We start from the raw sequence: 13,455 nt of genomic DNA on the forward strand, positions 1-13,455 counted from the left end.
TTCTGAAGACAAGGAAACTACACAGACACATTACAAGGAAAAATTGGTACTTTGAGAGATAGCAGAGATTTAGAAAGGGGAAGTCATAACTACATTGCTAAAAATCTCAGATTCTTGTTAAACAAGCAACAGGAACATTAGATGATACTAAAATATGAGACGTATTTCCTAGAAAGCTTTTAATAGTGTCACATATTTCTCAAGGATTTCAATTCTGAGTAGTTTCTTAAACTACTTAAATTGGCAGATGATACAAAAAAACAGTAGAGCAAACAGAACTGGCAACAGGAGAATTATAAAGAGACTTTGACAAAAGCAAGGTGTAGAAAAGTGTACAGTAGCCAGCAGCCATATCACCCTGCAACTCACAACTGGTGACCCACTGACGCTTAGCAGGTGTGAGTCTGGTCAGTCCCTGGATGGGATAATTATTTCATAAATGGAATATATTAATGAAGTATCAAAGTGACATAATTTGTGTTAGTAATAAAACCCTAATCCTTATAACAGACTGAATCAGATCTCTAAGTCTAACTCCAACTGAAACTGTTTATAATGCAAAATGAAATATTTAATCAGTTTGGTCTTAAACGTATCTTATTATCTACTCCAAGAAATGTATGTTTAGAGGTTCTTATGTGTTTTGTGTATTATCGATTATTAGCACTTTGGTTTCAATTCCACTTCAAGTAATTACATAATTGAACTAAATATTTGGATACGGAGTCAAATCACCTGTGTTTCTGTAGGTCTTCAATAAAACTAACACTAAAGCCTGTTTGGCCACATAGTGTAACTTTGCAACAAGCTAAAGTGTGACTGGAATTGTTTATAAAGCAGAGTGAAATAGTTAAACTGTACTTTATACTTTAATAATGGACAGCTCCAGTACTTTGGTTTTCCTTACACTTCAAGTCATTACTTTATTGAACTAAATATTTGAATAAGGAGTCCAATTGGCTGTTTTTCTTAGGTCTTAATTAGTTGCTAATGAAAAAAAAATAACAGTAAAACCTGCAGGAATCCAGGCTTCAAGGGCTAGAGCTGTACACAATACAGATACAAACACACAGAGGAATTAACTGCCATGATGAACAACATTTATTGGAGAAATGCAGTTCGTTGCAATCAAGGAAACATAAGTAAATTCATGAAGCTCTTCATTCTTTATGTAGAAACTCCAGGGCGAAGTCCAAGAGTCCAGGGCCAGGACATCCAGGACAGACAAGACAAAACCGGAGCGGGATCCGGTGCAGGGAGGGAGAATAAAAGTGGGTTAATGGTGCCAGGCGCTCCCAGCCCCGGACCCAGATGGTCAGGACGTCTGTGCCTGTGCCGTTGGTTCTCTCCTTGACCCGCTGGTAGGCGGGCTTCCGATGTCCATCTTCCAAAACTGAGTCAAGAATGGTAGGAGCATCTGGCTTAAATAGGTAGGGGCTGGATAGGAGGCATGTGCACAAAATCAACTAAAATGGGAAAGAGCCAGAGCACCCTTAAGAGGAGGGACTTACGATTGTGACACAGAGGAGGGCAGATGGATGTTATCAGCTCTCAGTAAAAGCATTTGATGGATTTGGGAGGCACCAGCAGAAGAAATACCCTCTGCTCTGTGCTGTAATTTTACTTATTTTACTTTCCATATATTCAGTTTACAAGAAAGCACGTAACTACCCCTCCTAGACTGGACTCTGTCCCATTATAATAATTAAGCAAAGACCGTGAGTGAGGTGATCTAGCAGCAGGTACCTAACAGCAGCTTTCCTGTACAGCATGTGACATTAGCAATGATAGTCTGGCCCAACACCTGTGAAAGATCTGCTGTAGTTGTCTTACAGTCATTTTCACTAACAAATCCCTTTGACAGTCAGGTTACTTCCATCTGAAAAAACAAAAATAAGATTAATCCTTCAACCAGTAGATAGATAAATATAATAATTATTTTGTTTGTTTCAGAGAAACACCATGTTCTTATAATTACTGCAATTTTAATCAATAGTTTCACTAAAAAATAACACTAACGATACAAACTAATTCCTTCTTGTTCATAAAATAAAGTGTTGTTACATGCTGAAGTAGATGACAATGGAGGTCTCTCTAAGAATCCAGACACAATGGGTAATATTCAATTCAATTCAATTCAAGGTGCTTTATCAGCATGACCATGGATACAATCAGTGTTGCCAAAGCAAATAATAATTTTGTAATAATAAATATAGTAATATCTAACTAGTGTCCATATTTCCCTTTGGCTGAAGCTCTAGTAAGTTGATGTTTACTTTGTTGCGCTGGGTGTGAGACACATTGATCAAAAGAAACTCCTGGTTTACCTAAAAAAAGAGAGAGAGCAGAGAGAGATTTAAAGAGATTTAAATAAAGAGATTTAAAGTATTGCAGTTATTTTAGAAGGGGACTTGGAGTTCCTATGTGAAAACCTTTAAAAGTGGCTTCTCAAAGGGCTTCACAGTTCCAAACAAAAGGAGACAAAAGCTTATTACAATTTAAAGACAAGGGTTTAGAATGCAGATGAAGATGCAAGGGGTAGACAGAACTAACTATATAAAACTCTTTCTAAAAAATAAGGTCTTAAATCGGGATTTGAAAGCACTCAGAAAAGTGACTCTCTGGAATTGGGGATTGATTTCCACAGCCTTGGAGCATGAGAAGGTCCTGTCACCCATATTATGAAGACAAGCCTGGGGGACAAATGGGAGACAGTTCTTGAGTCCTCAATTTGAATCACTCCTGATGTACTTTCTGTGTGAAGTTTGCATGTTTCCCCTGCATCAGTCTGAGTTTTGTTAAATTTTCCGTGGGCATTGCGGTTTGCTTAGCTGGTCTCTAAGTGGTCTCTGTCCACATGTGTCTGGGCCCTATGGTGGACTTGTGTCCTGCCCAGCCTGTGGAGGTAGAGTTGCCAGTCCATGAACATTTAGTTTACATTTTTGGGCTAAGTGTGATTAGAAAATCCAGATGTCACTACAGTCCAAGAAAAACTGAGAAAAGTGGAATTGAATAAAGTGATCAATTTAATCAAAAGTATATTTCGTTAATTCATTCTAGCATTGGAATTGAGTTTTGAAAAATATTTATATTCATTTTTAGTTATCCACAATGAATAAGAGATCACATTTTGCATTCAAGAAGAAGGTGATCCTGTGGGAAGTGAAACAAGAATTTTAGAGGATGAAAGCATGGTGTTTATTCAGACAACGTTTGCTTTTTCTTTTAAAGTTCTCTCAATTTTCCTTTATTTAAAGCCAAGAGACCTTTTTTCTTATTTCAACCATTTCTATTCTGAAAGGTCTGAAAACTGCATTGTTGTACTGTAGTATATAAACCTTATAAAAAGTGCAGTCTTTGTTGTGTAGAAAATTTAGAATAACAATTTCATAAATAAAATTTAGAATAAAGGAAGGAAGACATCTTTGTGCACACGCATTACAGTGTAATTTACAGCAGATGAAAAGGACATAGGCTATGTTGTAAATGTTTATTCACATAATACTGTAGATATCTGGACACAACAAATTTTCACAATATATATGGTCTGCGGTGAGGTTGAAGGAATGTAAAACCACTGCAAAATCATACAATAAACAACAGGTACTTGCATATCTGAGCCATATAAGCTTAGAGCTTATTTTACTTTCCGTATATTCAGTTTACAAGAAAGCACGTGACTACCCCTCCTAGACTGGACTCTGTCCCATATTAATAATTAAGCAAAGACCTTGAGTGAGGTGATCTAGCAGCAGGTACCTAACAGCAGGGTTTGCAGTGTAGACTTGAACCCACAACCCACCCGTTGAAACCCTGGGGCCACAGTGCTCCCACATTTACAACAGACCACCGTAATTAAAATATGACCTATAGTACTTTTTCAACATTTGAATGTGTTTGAAATGATACATTGTGTACGGAAATTCAATATTTGACATATTGGGTTATACAAATAATTATTTTTTTAATTTCAATTATTTAGTATGACTGTTTTTTTTTCCAAAAACTAAAACATTCATCTACAACATCCTTTTTTCAAATACATATATACATTTACAGTGGCCTCAGTAATATTATGCGATAAACAGACTTTAATTAAATTATAATTATTTGTAATAAAGATAAGTGCACTTAGTTTTACATATAAGAAAAGACAACATATATATTTCATACAGAACCCTTTTTTTATGTGAGGTTGAGAGTCACTCATCAGCATTCAAGTCTCACTTTCTACATAAATATGTCGATTTTGTCAGACACCTGTACGTCAGTATAGCCAACACCCATTTATGTAATCTTAATTAACGTACAATATATGTAACGTTACTTGCGCAAGATATATTTATTAGACTGCACATACCTGTACAAGATGAAGAAGCTGGTGACTCTCGTTATATTCTGCGCGATCTTTCCACTGGGTAAGTTGTGCTTTTGTGTGTTATTTTACAAACTTTAGCTTGTAAAGCTTAAAAAGCTTTATTTTCTGAATCTTTATATTCCTGTCGAGCACTTATTGAAGATTTTATTTGAATTGTTACTATTTTAACAGTTTCTACAGTACAAACAATTGAACTAATTATGATCTCAGTTTGAAGACAAGCCAGAAAATCAAAGGGTACTCCAGGAAACCCAGCATTAATGCATTAACAATGACAAACATTCTAAGTAAGTGTGTTTCAACCCCTGTCATCTGAAGGACCTGTGTTGTGCTGGTTTGTTTCCCACCTGAGCTGTTAATCAATGGTGCTAAATAATTTAGTCTTTTGCTTATTTGTTTCAGCAATAAGTGCTTGTGTAAAAAATAATCTACTTAATGTATATTGTTGTAACATCATCAAAATACACAACATAACATAGTTGCATGAAAAGGAAAGACGAGGAAAGCTCCTACATGTTTAATGTCAATGCAAAGATTATATTTTCTGATTATTATTTTTTGTAATTGTTTTGTAGCCACTGCTCTGGATTGTACTGTGTGTCATTCACCAATAACGTCAACCACATGCAAACCTATGACTTCAACATGTTTTCCTTCCTACACAAAGTGTTTTAAAGGGATTCTGAAAGCTTCAGGTAAGAGAACTAAGTTCATAGTTCAACTCTGCTAAAATTTAAATACAGCATATTCAGAAAATATGTATAATACAATGTAGGGGTTATGGCTACACTAAAAAGGAAAAAGGAAAAAGAATAAACAAGTGTTCAAGAATAAACGTGTTTATTCTGTACTTGAAGAAGGCTTTGGAGGCTTTTTTATGTAGAGTATGTCACAGCTCAAACTTGTGTTTTCTTCTTTTTACTTTCCTACATGGAATTAATCTGTAATTAGTCCTTTGCTTTTTGTGTGCTGGTGCAGATCCCCCATCTGTTCAATACGTATAAATACATTCCTAAACTTGCATTTAATGTAGGCTTTTTTAAAGCATGGTATGGTTTATAATTACTTGGTTTGCAATTGTCATTGATGTCAAGGAAGGGCACTACATTAGCAGTTCATCAGTTCATGGGTACTGCCATTCTTTGAGCAACAGTTGAAGGAGGAAAGAACAGACTGCAAGGAGATTATACAGTTACATTTCAAAGATAAAATGGTATTTTGAGAGAGAACATAGAATTAGAAAGAGGAAGTCATAACTACATTGCTAGAACAAGGAAGGTATATTAGATGTCACTGAAATATGATGTTATATTTTATTTTCCAGAAAGTTTTTGATATTTTCATTCATAATCTCAATTATATAGATTCTGAGCAGGTAAACTGGTAGATGATAAAAAAAACAGGCAGTGGATAACAGAGTTAGCAACAGGTGAATTCTAAAGTTTATCATTGATGGGTACATTGAATTATCTACACTGGTCTGAGAAACATACACTATACAAAGCAGATAGGTGATTCTGAACTGCAGTAAGCTACAGTGTAAGTTAAAGAGGGATCTGGGTATCTAGTATGTAGATTATTTAAGGTTCACACCAAGTGTGAAGTATTGCTAAAGTTCTACAAAGAACCAGTGACACTACATTCAGCATTTAGACTATTGTGTCCTGATTTGCTTATGTGAAAAAAAAAACGTTTTGAAGACATTCAAATATGTAGCAGGAATAAAAACTGGATAATGAGAGTAAATTCCATTTGATTAAATCTATAGATGTATAGTTAGGGTCAACCAAAGGTCCTCTTTCACAGTTTTTAGTGGAACAAAGAAATGAGATCACAATGGGAAACTAAAGGAAATTTATTTAGGGTGGAGTTTAGTAAACAATGCTTCATTCAAAAGTTTTTTTGGGAAGCAAGGTAAATTGAGTTCTTTTAACTCAGGAGGATGAAATTTTAGTCATCTAACTAAACTGCCAAACAAGGTAGAGCTGAATCCTCTTGTTTGCAACCTTTCTGCTGTTCTTAGTATCAGCTGTAATTAATTTCTCCATAATGTCAATTCCAACAAACTAGCAATAGATTCTGAATTAGATACCCATAGCTTTTTATGAAATTCAGCAATTTTGTTGTTTGCTAAATATATTCTGTTGCACCCTGAGATCCTTTTCATTATTGATATTGAAAAGGTCACTTGGATTACTTGGCGAGCAACTCTCAAGGTTTTGAATGCCTCATGCTTTGAATTAAAAGTTTCAGTTAATTTATATAATAATAAACTTTATTTTTATTAGCACCTTTTAGCACCTAATAACACTCCTATAGTATGTAGATGAGCTTGAGGGACAGACAGGAGAGCAGAATCAGACAAAGGTTGTGAGGTGGAAAGCAGGAAATAGTAAGTCAGGTACTGAGGAATCAAGCCATGAAGAGTTCTGTACTGTATAGTAGGTGAGCATAAGGATTTTGAAGTCGACACAAAACCATGTAGGAATCCAGTATACGGACTCTAGGACAGGGGGAATGTAATCACTAGAGTGGATTTAGATACCCCAGGAAGTAGGGAGTTAAAGTAATCAATTCTAAACAAGATGATTGTGTTGACCAGCTTTGGAGATGGTTAATTACAGATTGATAATGGAGCTTGTTCTCCATTCTGTCTCAAAAATGGGAATTTTGTCCCTGCAATATTGAGAGATAAATCAAGTTTGGTATTCAAGGCATTTGGATATAAACTGAATAATTAATTTCATTCTTTAAAAGGGTGTCATATTTCTTTCAGTTTCTGTAAAATAGAAGAGCTATCATTGTTTTCCCCTGTTTTGATTAACTGTTTTCAGGAACTGTGAATAACCAAATAACTGCCCAGGCTTGCACGATACCTGACCTCTGCACAGCTCCCATGTCAGTAAACACTGGATCATTGAGGGTCACCGGAAATTTAGACTGCTGTAACTCAGACAACTGCAACACCAACACTAAAATTCCTGGTAATTAATGCTTGAATTAATTATTCATACGTATATCAGTGTTGTGCAGAACTATTAAATGTAATGTTGAGTTATAATACACATAAGTCATGCATGTAAAGAATCAAAAAGTTTCAGAACAGTTTAGCGCAGTTTTGAAATAGTTTTATTACAGTCGTCTGGTAAACAGAGATATTAAGATTTACCATTGCCTATTCTCCTCTGAACACAAGCACTTCTAAGGGCATTTTAAATTTAAAAAAAACTACAACCCATGTAAAACTCTTGTTACCATAAATGCTGCATTTAAGTCAAGAAACTGCAGCACAGAATATAAAAGGTCTATTTAAAATAATCTATTTAAACCCCAAAACAATTAATGTAAATTATAATGTCTTCCTGTCAAAGAATGCCACACACTCCTTTCTAGCCAGCTATCAACTACACATTGTAATATAACATTGTTTTGGGATTTAAATAGATTATTATGACCTTTTATATTCTGTGACAAATAGACATTGTAATAAAACTCATCATGGCTGGATCTGAATGTCAGGTGTGTTGTCTGCTGTCTTAACATAAAGTAACTATATCTAACTGAATTCTACAGTACATAAACATGAGGAAACAATTTGATCAAAGTCTCATCTAGAGATTGTCTGGAGACTGTCTTTCATAATAGCTTTAACTATATTTATAATTGTTATTTAGGAAGAAACCATCTTGCACTATTATGATTACCTATCTTTTCACAAACTTTTTTTTGTACTAAACAGCAGCAGTGTCCCAACATTGATATGAATTCATAGTCCATACACAACATAATTGTATTACTGAAATTAATACTAGCTCTAACCTAGACCCAGTTTTCATCATTTTAATAAAAAAATATCCATCCATCCATTTTTTCACCACTTTTTCCAATTCAGGATCACAGTAGAGCCGAAGCCTAATCCATTGGTTTGTGTTGGATAGAAAATGGATGGATGGAAAATGTCATATTTTCTGCTAATGTACAGTTTACTCAAGCTTATCTCAGGTTTTTGTGATCCAGTTTTTGAAGATTCTCATCATTAAGATGTTAACCCCTCTTAGTCACTGTGGATAAAAGTATCAGCCAAAACAAGTATTAATAAAAATAATTTAATCAAACAATAATTCATGTAGTCAAGTCATATTCATTCTTCGTCCTGGAGAGCTGCAGATAACTAGATAACTGCAATCAGTTCAGACCTATAGTACAGATACAGTGGCAATACAAACCAATTCTGTGAACATTTGATTTATCTGCTCAAACCAGAATTCACAGTGGCGCTCTAGGACGAGGACAGAATATCAGTGACTTAGGACTTTGGTACCCCTTCATTACTGACATACCCATTGTTGTTTTACAGCTCCTTATACAGACATTACCCCCAATGATAGTAAGTGTTATTTTTGTGATGGGACTGAATGCAGTAAGATTATGTACTGTCAAGGGGTTGAAAATCGCTGTTTTGAGACTTCGGGTGAGTTACTGCTTTTCTATAGCATTTATATTTCCAACCACAGACATATTTCTTATTCACTTGAACTGCTGCTAGATCCATACGATGTTCAATAAAAATACTGCTTAAAACACTACTAAACTAACACTAAAAATGGTGTAGACTCAATATGAAAGTGGCAAATGAGAAAGATGCTAAGAAGATGTCTGCGGAGTAACAATATTACAAAATTACAATATTTTGACAAGATAGATTTCAGAAGTCACTATGCAATGTTAGAATAACTTAAGACTATCTTCAAGTGATCATTTACTTTTCATGGCTGTTGTACTTGAATAGTCTATATATTCTATTTTATAAACAAGAATAAAGGAGCAATGTTAGTGTTTTATTGAAAATGTTGGTTTTAATTCAATTCAAAATACTTTATTCATCCCAGGAGGGCAATTTAAGATTAAACGGTAATGAAGATACAAAAAACCGTGCTGAAGTTTCTTGAAACATGGAATACAGCCTAGTTATTACAGACATCAAACTACTGGTTGAATGATTCACATGTTTATTTTTCAGCTGTTGTAAATGGTAAGACCCAACCTCTCAAGGGATGTGCCAGTGACAACGCCTGTAAGACACCTCCATCTGATCTGGAATTTATATTTGGCACAAAATTCAAATCCAGTGTCATATGCTGTACTGGAAACCTGTGTAACAATGCCAAGCGCACAGAACAGAGTGTCTTTGTTTTGCTGGTGCCTCTCACATCTATCAAGCTCTTTTACTGAGAGATGATAACATCCATCTGCCCTTTTCTAGAAAGAAGGAACGTCGAAACAAGTGATTTTATGGCCTAAAGAGGAATCTTTCTTTTTTCCTTTTATACCTTATATTTCATTGTGTGTTTCTGTATATCACATAAAGAATGAAGAACTTCATGAATTTGAACTTAGTTTTCATTGATTGCTAAGAATTGTATAACCCCTTGTAACAGTGTGGGCGTGAGAAGAGTGACGGCGAGCACCGGTAAAAAGTCAACGTCCCTAACTGAGGGACGGAAGTACCAGTGTGAGGTTAGCAGGGACCAAAAATAACACCAAAACCAAAACAAGAAGCTTCCCTTATGCAGATTCCCTTCCCTTCCCTTATTTCCCAGCCTGGGAAAAAACTGCTAACACAGCGGTAACAAGACTGGACCTACCCTGTTTAACGGGGTCCAGTCTGGAAGAGCAGGTTGAGTAAAGGCAAAAACAAAATAAAAACTCAGTGTGTGAAAAAGGTCAGCCTGTCCCGGTGAAGACAAAAAGAAAAGAAAAGGAACGGCCTTATGTGGGTAGAATCGCCTTCCGAACTGCCAGTGAAAGGATCCTCCCCTTCCAGGGGTATCCCTGCTCATCCCTTCAGGGGCTGTCCAGTGTGCCCACCTAGCTGCGGCTCATCATCTAGAAGCCGGGACAGCTGGGACTGGTGAGGCATTGCCCTTCCTCCAGAACAGGACAAACCACAATTCTTTCAGTGCTACAATACTTTGAATCTTGAATCACAATCGTGCGTATTCTTTCAAACACGCACTGTATAAACTTTACACAACAATGTTTTCTTAACAATAAAGTGCAAAATGTATGATGGAATGGTCTACTTAATTTTGAAAGTTTAGAATACATGCATTTTGTCTACAATAGGAAGTAAAATTACTTTAATCGATAACCATATTATGTACATGTAAATTTGGAAAAAGGTCAATTATGATACCCATTTTCCCATTATGAAAAATTGCATATTATTTTAGAAACTGCTTTTTTATAGGTTACTTTTTATAGAAAATTATATCTATAAAAATGTATTTTTATGTTCCAATAGCCAAGCTATTTTTTACTGTTATACATCCCAACTAGCGCACAGGTAATCAGGTTTAAAAATGCAACAGATTGGAAAACGTCATTATGATCCACTGAAAATTGAAAAGGAAATAAAAAAAAACTTTTCCGTAACTTCAATTATGCACATTGAAGTGCAGTTTTGAGAAAATGTTCTAAAAAAACAAAAGTATTTTAATTTTACACAGTGCATTGTCTTGCAGCAAAAGAAAACGGCAAAGACAAAACGAGCAAGTATGTTAGATACTGTAGCATTCATCACTTTCATAAATTAATGCCTTTTTTACAACTTTTTCTTTCGCAAGATGTCGTCTGGGTGTTAGGGCTTTTAGAATAAATGAAAAAATATCTTGATTCACGCCGGCATTGCACAAGCATAGGAAAAGGGCATACAGTAGGTTATCTTGTTAATTCTTATACAATACATTTACTTTCATTTACATACATCATCAGAGATATCTGTATACCAGAATTTGCATTTTGCACAATTTCTCACTCTTCCCACTGTACGGTGTACTCAGTGTTTGAGGAGAGACTGAAGAAATGTAAAACACGCGAAACCACTGCAGAATCATACTGTCAAAACAGGGATAGCGATTTCCATATCCCAGATCCCATATCCATATCAGAGCTCACGTTACTTTCCCTTCTGTTATAATTGAGAGAAAGGTCGGGACTACCCCATGTGGACCTGACACAGGTTCATCACAATGATTATAAAAAGTAGCTGACTGAGGTGCTCTAGTAACAGGTGCACAACAGCAGGGTCTGCAGTGGAGACTTGAACCCCAAACCCACCTGTTCTGACTCTAGAGCCTCACTCTAATTATCACAGTTTATAAACAAGGGTTTAGAACACGGAAGAAGATGAAAGGAGCAGACCCAGAACTGCCTAATTAAAAGCCTATCTATAGAAGAAGACCTTCTGATAACCTAGTGAATAGAAATCCATAGCTTGGGGCATAACGAGAGAATGCCCTGTCACCCACAGAATGTAGTACGAATAATAACAATAATTATTATTAATAATAATTGTTTACACTTATATAGCATTTTTCTGGACACTCCGCTCAAAGCTCTTTACTGGTAATGGGGACTCCCCTCCACCACCACCAGTGTGTAGCCCCACCGGGATGATGCAACTGTAGCCAGAGTGCACCAGTACGCTCCCCACTCGTCAGCTCTCAGTGGGGAGGAGAACAGCGTGATGAAGCCAGTTCAGAGAGGGGGATTATTAGGAGGCCATGACTGGTAAGGGCCAATGGGAAATTTGGCCAGGACGCCTGGGTTACACCCCTACTCTTTTCGAGAAACGCCCTGGGATTTTCAATGACCACAGAGAGTCAGGACCTCGGTTTTACGTCTCATCCGAAGGATGGTAAACTAGCTTGGGGGACATTCCAGAGACAGTTCTTTGGTCCTCAATCCAATTCCATCAAAATGCTCTTCCTGTGAGGGGTTTCATATTTTACCTGTGTCAGCGTGGGATTTCTTCCATTTTCCTGTAGCAATGGGACAGGCTGGCTTATTTGTTGTCTAAGTGGTCTCATTCTGCATCTGCCTGAGCCTTATGGTGGACTTGTGTCCTGCCCAGTCTGTGGTCCGAACTTTGCCTAGTTGACTATTGGGAAAGGTCCTAAGTTTTTGCTACCTTGACCAAGAAGTTGCATCTTTCTGATAATTGATGGAAGTTCTTACATGTTGTTTGAGGTAGAGTTGTCAAGCCATGAATATCCTAGTTTACAGTTTGGTGCAAATAATAATTTGTAAATTGATCAATTGAGCTATATTCTGCAGAAACATTCCTGTGTGAGGTTCAAATCAAGTTCTAAAAAAAGTTGCACATTAATTTTTAGTTATCCACAAGATAATAAGAACACAAGATCACAGTACAGTTTTACCTTCAAGAAGGATGTGATCCTGTGCTCTGAACAGCAGGGGGTTTGTCATGAAAAGGGAAACAGAAAAGTTTTAGGGAAAGAAAGCATGGTGTTAATCCACACATTTGCATTTCATCTTGCAAACTCCTCTCCACTTTCCTTTACATATTTAAAACCAAAAGAACGTTTTCCATCTCAACCATTTCTATTCAGATCAGAAAGTGTCAACTTTTACCCGCTCAAATTTAAATACTTTTATGTATATGAACATATTTATCTTATGCAGTATGTGTGTAACATGGGGTAGCATATGTAATCCGCTATCTGTTAGATACTGGATTTTGGCTCGATTAGTAAGCAGCATTCCTAATTCCTGAACAAGAAAATCTTGTTAAAGGACGTTACCTTTTAATTTATGTATTAATTAAATCATATATTAACGATAATTTATCAGTTAACGTTAAATTAACTGTAGTATAATTTATATACTCCGGCGTATTGTTTTCTTTAGTCTTGTTCTCCACTGTAAATCTATAAATTGAGCACATTTAAGTACAGTATTTCTAATAACAATAGCGCTCAGCCGGTAACAATTATGAAAAGACCCTCGTAAATGTCACAGTATTGATCACAGAAAAGTGTCGTGTTCCATTGTCTACTTTTACTGAATTACACGTGTCTGTGTCTAAAAGTGCGGCCAATATTAATTTCAGTTCGAACATAAATATAAACGAGAATATCCGGGCTCTGCAACTGTCGAATCTAACGCTCGAAACTAACGTCTACGATCAAGCATTTTGTTGCCAAAAAGTGCTACTTCTTGATCAGGGTCGCGGAAACTCAGGACCTGTCTCGATAAGCTGCTAAATGCGCAAA

The 13,455-nt window shown here is 36.1% G+C and overlaps 1 protein-coding gene across 1 annotated transcript; it reads left to right on the forward strand.

The window, feature by feature from the left end:
- The first annotated feature begins 4,256 nt into the window (after nucleotides 1-4,256).
- On the forward strand, nucleotides 4,257-9,760 carry LOC107075424 (phospholipase A2 inhibitor and Ly6/PLAUR domain-containing protein-like). The gene is made up of 5 exons (XM_015336501.2): nucleotides 4,257-4,418; nucleotides 4,954-5,073; nucleotides 7,213-7,362; nucleotides 8,736-8,849; nucleotides 9,399-9,760. Exons 1-5 carry the CDS (start codon nucleotides 4,370-4,372, stop codon nucleotides 9,608-9,610), a joined length of 645 nt encoding a protein of 214 aa, XP_015191987.1. The 5' UTR covers nucleotides 4,257-4,369; the 3' UTR covers nucleotides 9,611-9,760.
- Nucleotides 9,761-13,455: the final 3,695 nt, after the last annotated feature.

This window comes from Lepisosteus oculatus, chromosome 27, assembly GCF_040954835.1.
Source record: "Lepisosteus oculatus isolate fLepOcu1 chromosome 27, fLepOcu1.hap2, whole genome shotgun sequence".
Taxonomy (NCBI): Eukaryota; Metazoa; Chordata; class Actinopteri; order Semionotiformes; family Lepisosteidae; genus Lepisosteus; species Lepisosteus oculatus.

Coding starts and splice junctions, on each gene's coding strand:
- LOC107075424 (XM_015336501.2), top strand. CDS start 4,370: ATGAAGAAGCTGGTGACTCTCGTTATATTCTGCGCGATCTTTCCACTG. Junction 4,419..4,953: donor CTGCGCGATCTTTCCACTGG/GTAAGTTGTGCT, acceptor ATTGTTTTGTAG/CCACTGCTCTGGATTGTACT. Junction 7,363..8,735: donor CACCAACACTAAAATTCCTG/GTAATTAATGCT, acceptor GTTGTTTTACAG/CTCCTTATACAGACATTACC.